The sequence below is a fragment of the Coturnix japonica genome, chromosome 1 (genome assembly GCF_001577835.2).
Source record: "Coturnix japonica isolate 7356 chromosome 1, Coturnix japonica 2.1, whole genome shotgun sequence".
In the NCBI taxonomy this organism is placed as follows: domain Eukaryota; kingdom Metazoa; phylum Chordata; class Aves; order Galliformes; family Phasianidae; genus Coturnix; species Coturnix japonica.
Genome location: NC_029516.1, coordinates 24028788 through 24039034, shown reverse-complemented (window position 1 = coordinate 24039034; position 10247 = coordinate 24028788). Strand labels below are relative to the sequence as shown.

General features: G+C 43.8%; 1 protein-coding gene and 1 long non-coding RNA gene across 6 annotated transcripts in view; one reads left to right on the top strand and one right to left on the bottom strand.

The window, feature by feature from the left end:
- Nucleotides 1–1858: 1858 nt before the first annotated feature.
- SMIM30 (small integral membrane protein 30) lies at nt 1859–5213 on the bottom strand. 3 transcript variants are annotated; one of them, XM_032442961.1, is made up of 2 exons: nt 5049–5213; nt 1859–4548 (listed from the first exon to the last, which is right to left on the bottom strand). In XM_032442961.1, the coding sequence occupies exon 2, from the start codon at nt 4483–4485 to the stop codon at nt 4300–4302; it is 186 nt and encodes a 61-aa protein (XP_032298852.1). In that variant the 5' UTR covers nt 4486–4548; nt 5049–5213; the 3' UTR covers nt 1859–4299. The 3 variants fall into 3 exon arrangements, with proteins under 3 accessions (XP_032298852.1, XP_032298857.1, XP_032298864.1); XM_032442966.1 differs by having other exon boundaries at nt 5058–5198; XM_032442973.1 differs by lacking the exon at nt 5049–5213 and adding an exon at nt 4895–4916.
- A 63-nt stretch (nt 5214–5276) lies between these two features.
- LOC107309244 overlaps nt 5277–10247 on the top strand; it is a 40470-nt gene continuing 35499 nt past the window's right edge. For all 3 annotated transcript variants that reach the window (XR_004306332.1, XR_001553129.2, XR_004306331.1), the window contains exons 1-3: nt 5277–6624; nt 7021–7129; nt 7405–7459. This is a non-coding gene — a long non-coding RNA (uncharacterized LOC107309244). The remainder of the gene's footprint in view (nt 6625–7020; nt 7130–7404; nt 7460–10247) is intronic.

Genomic DNA, 10247 nt, shown 5'->3' with positions numbered 1-10247 from the left:
TAACTTTAAAGCTGGTTACATTCTCATACAAACTAACCCTTAGTGGTAGGGTTTATTTTTCAGTCATCATCCAACACATTGAAACTTTGTTGTGCAGAAGTTAAAAGGACAGTTTCACCAGGAATGAAATGTTTTGGGTGCTGTGTATCTTTAACATCATCAAAGCTCACCCTAGATGTTTTGCTGCTTTTAATTATAGGTACTGGTCTTATTTTTCTAATCTGGTGAACAAACCCCTCTGAGTTGACTTCACATCACTTCTTAGCTATTTGTTCAGTGTAAAATGGGAGGACAACCAGATCCAAGCCCTCCTCTCCACCACTCTTAAGAATCTCCTGACATTACATCAGCTTAGATCTGCCAAACCTTTCGGCAGATGTAAAAATGAATGGAAAGGTTACTTTTGTAGTATAATAATTAGAGCACTTACCATGGCAACAGACCTATTACAGTTCTTCCATTTAGTCATGCGATATCTTTTTAAAAATGGTGAATTCAGCTCCCCTATTCCATTTTCACAATGCTCCTGTAAACAGCTTTTTTGCAAAGAACCTTGGACTCAGACTGTGCCTAGTCAGTACACAGTGTCTCTGGGCTAGTCCAGGGGCAGCACCAATTGCAGGGGCACACTGATAGCAAACTGTATGCACAGTATGCTCCAGAAATCCCAGTGAGCCTCCCCAAGATACCACATGCTTCCTATGACACCACAGTGAAGTCACTCACTATTTCCACTTTTCTCATTCATAGAAGGAAATGAGGGGTATGCAAGGATTAATATCTGTAAACACACAACACTTACAAATGGAAGATGGCATAAAATAGCTGAGTGTCAGTATAGTACTAAAGCAGTGTCACCGCCAGCATCAGGATTTATCTGTGTGGGAGAAAGGGTTCACAGCAGTGTTTTGTCAGTTTCTGGCAGGGGCATTAGGAACTGGATGCACTGTTTGCATTCTGTTCTCAGGTACAGCTGAATGAAGAAAAGCAGCAAGGCCTGGCTGTTGTGCAGCACTTGGAGGTGAGCAATGAGCAAAAACGACATCTGCCCATTCACAAAGGGACTGTAGTTTGGCTGCTAAATGCTGTGGGGCAGCTCGTTTTGAGCTACACTGTTGTAAAGGCAGATGGAAATCACAGTAGTCAAAAGCTACTTGTTCCTCATTTACAACTTTCTTGCACTAATGAGAGGGTAGGTTGCTTGTTAAGAGGTAGGCGTTGTCAGGCTGTTTTTGCTTTCTGCTCAGAATCCAGCCACGAATGGTGTTAACTCAGTGCACAAAACTGCTTTGTGCACTACTGAACTGAAGTCCCAAAAAAACAAGAACCCTACTTTCATAAAATGCTGGGATAAAACAACCTCTTTTGAAGTGTAAAAAACATATCATTCAAATAACTATACAGCACTAGAACATCTTTTCTTCAGAAGAAAATGGTCCTTTATATACTTGGGTCTCAGCTAGAAAACTGCCATAAATGGCTTTTCTGACACAAAGGCAACTGCGTAATAATGCTGAAAATTCACAGTCCAATAGAAAAATAAATGCTTCAAGTTTCCCTTGTGCCAGAGAAACAGGCTCCTGCACAACTGCAAGCTTTTACATTCAAAGTAAGAGGATGAGCCCCTCTGAAGTGCTTTCAAATAACTAATACCAAAATTAGATAATTTTCATGTGTAGCAATAACAGGACAGAGAGACGTACACACATTTTACAGAATGGAAGAGAACGTCAACTTAAGTCATCTAACATAAGCAAAAGTACCCAAGAAAATATTTAATAAAAGGAATTTCAGCAGTTTCAGTCATTTCTGTCATCTCTGTTTTCCTCTTCATAAAAATTACTTCATCAGACCGATAACAGATCTTATGTGAAAGTTTATTAAAGCAGAAGAAAAACAGGGATATCAAATTTTACACTCAAGTCATTGACAAATGCAAGTCTTCAACAATAAAGCTTCTGTCAGAACCCAGGAAACAATGCTCCTATCCTGTGCAAGCACCTTTCAATGAAGTACATAGAGCTTCAGGCAAAGAACATGGTTACTCAGTTCTCCGTAGCCTGATGCTAATTATTCCACAAAGAAGTTGTACTACAGTGAAACTGTTGCCACGGATCTTTTCCAAATCGATGAGTCTAAAGGAGTCTGAGAAAAGCTGCTTGTGATAAAATTTCTACTATTGAAAGCATTATTTAATACTCTACTGAAATATAGGCAGACTTCTCAAATTCGGGGGAATACAAAGCGTACTGAAGTTGCTGGGTGCTCTGATGTTTTTAAGGGTAATAATGGTTTAGCCAAGTACAAATGCAGAAGATCACACATGATGTGTGCTTGCATCCACTCCACTGAAAAATCATATAGTGGACTTAGAAGGTGACACTACTATTCAGAGCTCATTTTAGGGCTGTCCCATTTTGGACTTGGGAAGCCATTAAAGGGGGTACCAGAAAAGACAGTCGGCAAGGCTTGCATTTCTGCAGAACAACTTTGTGACCAATATCATTCCAGTAGCTTGACAGCAGAAACCAAGATTCATGTGGCTTGCTGGGTTGAGTCCCAGTTTCAACCCCACAATATTTGGACACTTTCATTATACCTTCCTCCATTAACCGTGAGACAGAGACAGACACAATTATGAGACTGAAATAAACTGGGCTTCTCTCTCCAGCTTCTGAGCAGACAGAAGTCAAAACAGCCACATATGGTATATGGAATATCAAAATGTTAGAATTTGTAGAACATGAACTGCCCATCCAACTACTTATGTAAACCCTATTTCGCAGTTCTAGCCATTGCTTTGTGCTCTACTGAACAGAGGCGCTAACAGAGAAACAGGAGGAACAGTACCAACATACATAACTCTGCATCACATTTTACCTTTTTTCTCCAACTTCGAAAGATAAAAGATGAGATTTCTAGCAAGAGTGGCAGTGCCCACAGCACAAGATCAGAACTAAATTCTGTGAACCGCAGAGTTCACCTTCCTCCACTGTTCATTCTGCTACTTTTTTTTTCCCTTTTTTTTTTTTCCCTGCTGTTATTTATTTGCTTTCATGTGCTCCTTCAACTAAGATGACAGTGAGAACATCCTCATAAGCCTGAGGGCTTTGTGGTTGACATTTTAGTAGCAATGTGGAAATGACACAGCTGAAAAGAAAGAAATGGGTTCTAGATCTGCTACCAAGTAGATTCTTTCAACCATATAACAATTATATGGTTGAAAATACCCAGTTTGACTGAGCATCAATAGAATTCTGAATCAACATTTTTCACTTTGTTTTTGGTCCTATTCTTCTGTGGAACTCTTAGGTATCAATTAGATAAGAAGCCTAAGTGCTTAACTAACAACACCGTTATCATGAGGAAGACACTCAAGGATAACAGATTTGTCAACTAAACCCAGGATTTTAACAAAACAAGTTGTTTCCACATTGCAAAAGAAATGTGCACAATTGTCCTGATAAAATTTAATAACTGTCTAATTCAGAAACACTACATATAAATTCCACACTAAAGCAGAAAAATAAATCTTCATTTTGGGAAAAAGCGAACAAAAAAAACAAAAGAAAAGACACCACTTTACTCAGCATGCTTAAAGGAAAACTGAGTGCTGAAAACAAAGTGACAACAAAACATAACCCCTGCTTGATTCACATAGCTTTACATGTTGAAGTAGAACAGTCCCACTCTGGTAACAAGAACACAGGCTACAGAAAAGGCACATTCTAAAATAAAAATAAAAAATAAATAGAAGAGAGTTTTCCATGTTTTTTTAGTTCTCCCCAATCTCATCTCTGTAACAGTGGAAGTGAGCTGTTAGGTGCTGTCATTACAAACCATGTGAGCACATGCAGTCTGCTCTCTACTTATCTCATCAGAGGTATTTCCAAAGCTCTCCCATCCTGACTGGAAGACTAATAGCTGCTTCCTCCTGATGAACCCCTGAAACCAAAATTGCAGAACTTACTGAAGGTCTCCCTCATACATTCCATTTATCACTGTCTCCTGTGAACCACTCTGTGGTTCTCTTCCCCCTTTCAAACTGTTCTCACCCTTCTCTAAGGCATTATTTAATCACAAGCAATGTAAAATCATCTTACTGTCATGATGACAGATCCTACAAATCCCTTCTACTGAGTATGGTCTTGATCTGTTGTACTGCACAGTAAGAGGGTTTGCAGGATTATCAACTACAAGTTCTCAAAAGTTATCCAGAATTGAAGCACAGTTTTAAATCCCAGACCTCAACCCCAAGCAACGTTAGGAAACACACTTCATTTGAGCATCTTCTTGAAATCACTGCTGTCCATTTCTTTTCCTGGCATACAAGCCAAGGCAGGCACAGAATCCGATGACGCTGACAGCGAGACCCAGCAGGAAGGCGATGGTATCTCCTGCGTCCATGGCTTCAACCGCTGGCAGCACCAGCAGCAGTGAAGTGAGGACCAGGAGAAGTTTTGAGGTGCACCCGGTGGAAGACATGCTGCTGACCCCACAAGGAAGTTTAACGATGAAAGCAGTAGAAAGCAACTCCTTCAGCAATATCTACACGGGAAACAAAAGGAACATGATAGGACCTCCCTTCCTTCTCCCTTGGATTCTAGTCCCAAAAGCCAACCAATGAGATTGCTGTATTACAAACATCTGCGTAGGGGGTAGAACAACCAGTTACAAAAATATGCAACTTAATGCCATCAACTTTTCACTTCCTTTGCTACTTGGCTGAAACAAATCTCAGAAGCCTTATGATGGCGGCAGGTCAGAGCACACTCGCTGCACGCTCCATCCTTGGGCTTTCAGGATGGATGGCCAACACAAACCACTGGCACGGCACGGCCATGGGAACTGTGCATACAGGACGACAGAGGCAACGTGGATTGTTTGTACGAACCGTCCGGCCCCGTTCTCGGCCAGGCCCGCAGCCACCGGGAGCCGCGTGGCTCCCTCCCCGCTCCCTCGGTAGCGCTGAGCGGCCGTCGCCCGCCCACGCGGCCCGTCCCGCCCCGCAGGCCCTGCCCTCACGGCGGCCTCCGCCGACTGCGGACCTCGGTCACCTCCAGCCGTAGCGCAGCGCCGCTGACTCCGGGCCGGGCGGCGTCCCCGCTGTGCTCCGGGCGCTCAGCTCCTGGAGAGCGCCGCTTTCCGTCCCGCCGCCTCGTCGCGCCGCTGGGTCCCGGCCGCCGCCATGACAGGAAGGGGCGGTGGAGGGCCGGAGCCAGGGGCGGGCTGACCCGGCCGGGCCGCCTCCCGCCGGGCACGAGGTGCCGCGCTGCGGCCTTCACTGCTCCGCGGGGCCCGCCTCGGCTTCTCCGAGCATCCCGGGGTGCCGCCTTTCCACCCTGAGCCGGAGACGGGGCGCCGTGTCCTGTGAGGGCTGCGGGGCCCCGCTGGGGTGTGAGCGGCTGCAGCCCGCGAGCCTGGCATGGGAAGGATGCCGGCTTTAAGGCTGCACCGAGTGTAACGATAAGCTGCGCACTCGTCCCTCTGGAAATGAATAAATAGCGCGAGATGCCTCCGGTCGGAGGTGCCTCCTGTCGCTTTGGGTCCTGATGGGGCAGCGGTACCAAGTACTGATTAGTGCCAGCGTAACAAGAGCCTCCTCGCAGATGTTAAAACATTATAGCGTGCAGAGCTGCATGGTGCCTTTACAACAAAAAAGACGTAGTGAAGCCGATTGTAATCAGGCAATTACTTGTGGACATCCACAGCACTCGGTCAGAAGTCCTGGTTCTTTCTGCTTCAGACAAAGCTGCTTGTGGGAGCGCTGTGTCTCACATAGTATTCTACTGCTGCAGAGCAGGGCTGAAATGTTTCTGTTATAAATGCACAGCAGTGTCCTCGGCTAGTTCCTTATGGAAGCTAGAGTTTCTGTTTATCAGTGGAAAATGTGCATGCTGACATCTGTGCGAAAGACCTCTACACAATTATTAGAGTTTTAAAGTGTGTCTCTTTGGAATGAGCACAGCAATAACCAGAAGCAATTGTGCCAAGAATTTGTGATGCCCGTTAAGCATTTGTTCGTGATAGACTGTGTTACCAGAGTGTTTTCCTATGCCTGTGCAAGAAAAGTTTCCGTAATCATTTCTCTTTTAAGAAACAGTTTCTGATGAGGTTCCTAAACAGCAGTAGAAACAGGGATAGATTGTTCTATGTGCATCTAGCTTTGCCTCTGCTTTATATAATTTCACTGCTATTGTCCTTGAGCCACTCCTTGAACCACTCCTCGTGCTTATAAAAACTTTTGAAGTCTGAGATGGAATGTTACTGCAGTGCTGACCGTAATTACATTCTTCCTGCTCTTCCTTTCCCCATCTGTCTGAATCCATCAGCTCCTTTAGTCTATAAACTTACAGGACTAGGAACAATCTTTTTTGCGCTCTTTTTGTATCAAGTGCTGTGGAAGCTTATTCTTTATAAGCTGGAGTGCCTAAACTCTGAGATAACATTAATAATAAAAAGATCAGCACAAATAATAACTGTTCCTTTTTATTCATTTCACAGCTTTTTTGATCTGAAATACTTGATGTCTCTCTTTCAGTTCTGAAGGCATTTTCTGGAGAAGCTAGAACAGATAAACTTGTTACTCACCTAAGGAAAAACCCTGGAGCTTCTGATAAAAAGGTATCATGGCATGAAGGAGAGTAATGTCACAATGCCTGACCCATTGCTTAGCAGATCTCAGGCAAACATAACCCCTAGTGAATCTGGAGAGCGGCAACGTGAAGTGCAGGAATCACACACAGAATCACAGAATGACCCGGGTTGGAAGGGACCTCAAGGATCATGAAGTTCCAGCCCCCTGCCTGGCAGGGCCACCAAACATACACCTTTACTAGATCAGGTTGCCCAGGGCCCCGTCCAACCTGGTCTTGAACACCTCCAAGGACGGGGCATCCACAACCTCCCCGGGCAGCCTGTTCCAGGGCCTAACCACTCTCCTAGTGAAGAACTTCCCCCTAACATCCAACCTAAATCTTCCCTCTTTTAACTTAAAACCATTTCCCCTTGTCCTGCTAGGAGGTTGGTGTCACCTTAATCATGGCTGTCTTCTCAGAGAGTGACCTTGGAATCCTGGCCCTCCAGGTGCCCTGCTTGGCCTACTTGCTGCAACCTGCACTGTTGATAGGTAAATGTCACAGCATTCTGCATGTCAAGAAGTGTTCCTGTAGATCTCAGTGTTGTACCTACCAGCTAAAATGTTCAATAATTGTCATTTTAGTCCCACTAAACAGATGTGAGGGAGTTGAACAATGACTTTTTGACTCTGTGTTTTAGAACTAATCATGTCAGTACTGAAGAGTTATGACAACTTTGGACTTGCAGATTTTGAAGATGAGGAATGTAAAGTCCAAGACTGAATGTAACAAAATTAACTTACTTTCTCTCCCGTCTTCTCAACAGTTGACATGATGTAGAGAAGTACAGCAGAAATGTTGTGGAAAATTTGGATTGTAAGGTATGTTGTGTATCAACAATAGCATAGAAGTGCCATTGAGAGTTAGAAAACAGTGTCATTTGGGGATGTATCTCTGGCTTATTAGCTCTTCCAGTGCCGTTGCATTTCTTAGCTTTGGCTTTAGATACTGAGTGCTTTGAAAAAATGCCAACAAAATCTAAACAGTGAAGGAGACTCTTGTGGTTTTTGTGCTGTCTGAATAGCAGAGAGATGTGTATTCAGCTTCAAGCTCTGCCATCAACTTCCTCCATCACCTCAGGCAAATCTTCCTTTTGACCTATCACTGCTTTGATTGTTGAGCTCAAACTATTATGTAACTAATATTCAGAGGAAAGGCAGAGAACTCCCAGAGCTGACAAGTTAAAGCTTTGTAAATGCTGAGGCACAAGGCTAAGGAGGTATGCGGGAGACTGGAAATTGAAAATAAAGTGCACTTTCTGGAGAGGAAAAAGTTACGAGATAATCAGCAGAGCAGGGCTGCACCCTGAAGGGGGGATTCTTTTTTTTTTTGCTCCTACTCAGTTTGTTTCTCATGAAAGCTGTTTGTTTATTGCATGGCCACTCTGATCTAAGAAGCTTTCCGATCAATTTTTGGACTTCAGCTGTAATGAGAAATGCTAACTCTGATTACTGATAAGACATTGACTATGGGGCAACAATTATCACTTTTAAACCGGCATGTTCACCCTTGAGCTACTTTTCCTTGGTGATACCGAATCTGACATTTTAGCTGGCTGTTGCCATATCCTCACTGCATCGCTTCACTCATTTCCATTCACTTTTCCTCTTACAAAAAGTTATGACTTGCTTTATTTGGTCTTCACTTCTCTTTCTTTGGATTCCCCATCAGAATGCAGATTCTATTTCATACACTTCATTTGCCTCTGCACTTAAAATGCAGCATGATTTACTTCTATCGTCAACTTTTTCCACACGCTTCTCAGTCTGCTGTCACAGAAGTGTTGACTTCATCCTTACTCTTCCTTCCTCTCTGTCCCCTCCCTTCTTATCACGTGCATCTATTTTACCCTGCCTTATTTTTCCATTTTCGTTTCTTGAGGTTTCTTCTCAAATAAATGTCGGTAGTCACAGACCTGCCCTATCATGAAAGTACCAATTAGATTCCCTTCCTGTAACCATTGCTGGTTTTATTCCTGTAATCCCTATGATCTCCAAACAAGCTGTGCAGATTGCTCTAATTATATTTCATATCTCCTTCAGTATGCTCCATCCTCCCTCCATCAGCTGGAACTGCTCATGTTGTTATCTCTAGTTAGTGTCCCAAGCATGAAGGCCCTTGTTTTGTTATCATCTTTCTATTTGATGGACTGCCTTGAAAACTTCCATTCCTCTTCCAAAATCCAGTATTCACCTGCTTTCTTAAACAGCTTTCTTTCCTGGTTCCTCACTTCTTAATCTTTATTGCTTTCTTTTCTCCTGTTGAGATAGTGATAGGTTTCTACTTGTTAATTTTCTTCTTAACTCTTGATTCTTCTTGACACTATAGATTGGCTGCCCTTATCAACAAATGTGTTTTTGGATATCAGTCTTTAGCTCCCGTTTTCTTTATTTTCCTCCCTGTTCCCACCTGGTGTTGTTGGAGTCTTCCTGCACCTGGCACAGCAGCTCTTCGGTAGCTCATTCCCCTCTGACTGTATAGGCCTTGACAATGATTCTCTTTTGCCGTGACCCCTTCAGCTTTGTTTATTCAAAGTACTGTTGCTAAGGTGCCTCTCTCTGGTTTGTCATTTTTTTCTGTGTTCCCTCACTTCATAATCCTCTGGTGTTACATTTCCTCTTTTGCTGAACCAAAGATAATTTCTCCTGAGCCACAGAAGGCCTTTGCAATGTAATCTTCCTTCATACTGGTTCATCCTATTGCCATGTCATGAGGTTAACTTCTACCTCTCTTTTGTCACCCTGGCGGACTCTTTTTGATCCCTCTGAGAAGCAAAAGTTACTGCTTTCTGAGAGCGGGGAAAGGCTTACAGGAGGAATTGTGCTACTTTTTGATACAAAATTCTTTCCTTTGGCACCACATGCTTCCTGCTGTCCTTTACACAGCCATGAAAATAAAGGATTAAATAGCCCAGTGATTCCTCTTCCCTCAGTCCTTTGCTCCTCTAGTCTGGCAGGGGATCTCCTCTGCTGCTGGAATCTCTTTGAGTTCTCTTGCCAAGACTTCAGAGATGTCTCTGTGCAGCACTGGCTGAAGCAGAGGCACAGAGGCAGCTGCCAGCCCTGCAGAAAAAAGCTCTGGAGTTGGTGCTGGCAGGAGGCGGGAGCTGTGAAACTGCAGGAGTGAGTGCAGAGTGTGCCAGCCGGAGTTAAACACCCATTGATTGACTTCCGTGCTGAACTCCGCAGGGGAATGCAAGAGCTACTCATCAATACTGGCAAATCCAGGGATTCCCCATGATTATTGTGAGCAATGCCATGCCTCTTTTGGATTATGAGGGGCAGGCATCTGGGGTTTCTGTAGAAGTATAATACAGCAGAGGTGGAGATCTGCTGGAACAATGCTCCCAAATTCCCTCCAGCTCTGAGTAACTTAAGACTGAATGCAGCCTTCAGTCTGTCGTTTTTTCTTTGTGCTGATGTAAACGACTGAGATGTTTTCACATTATTCATCAGCGTTTCCACTGGTAAGTTGAATATTGTGTTTTGTATGGTTTGTTCTCTTTGAGAAAAATGAATTAGTGTACATTATCAGGGAAATGTACACAGCACCAGCAGTTTAGCTTCAGAGGACCTGGGTATGCTGTGTTCATCAGTACTGAATGGTAAG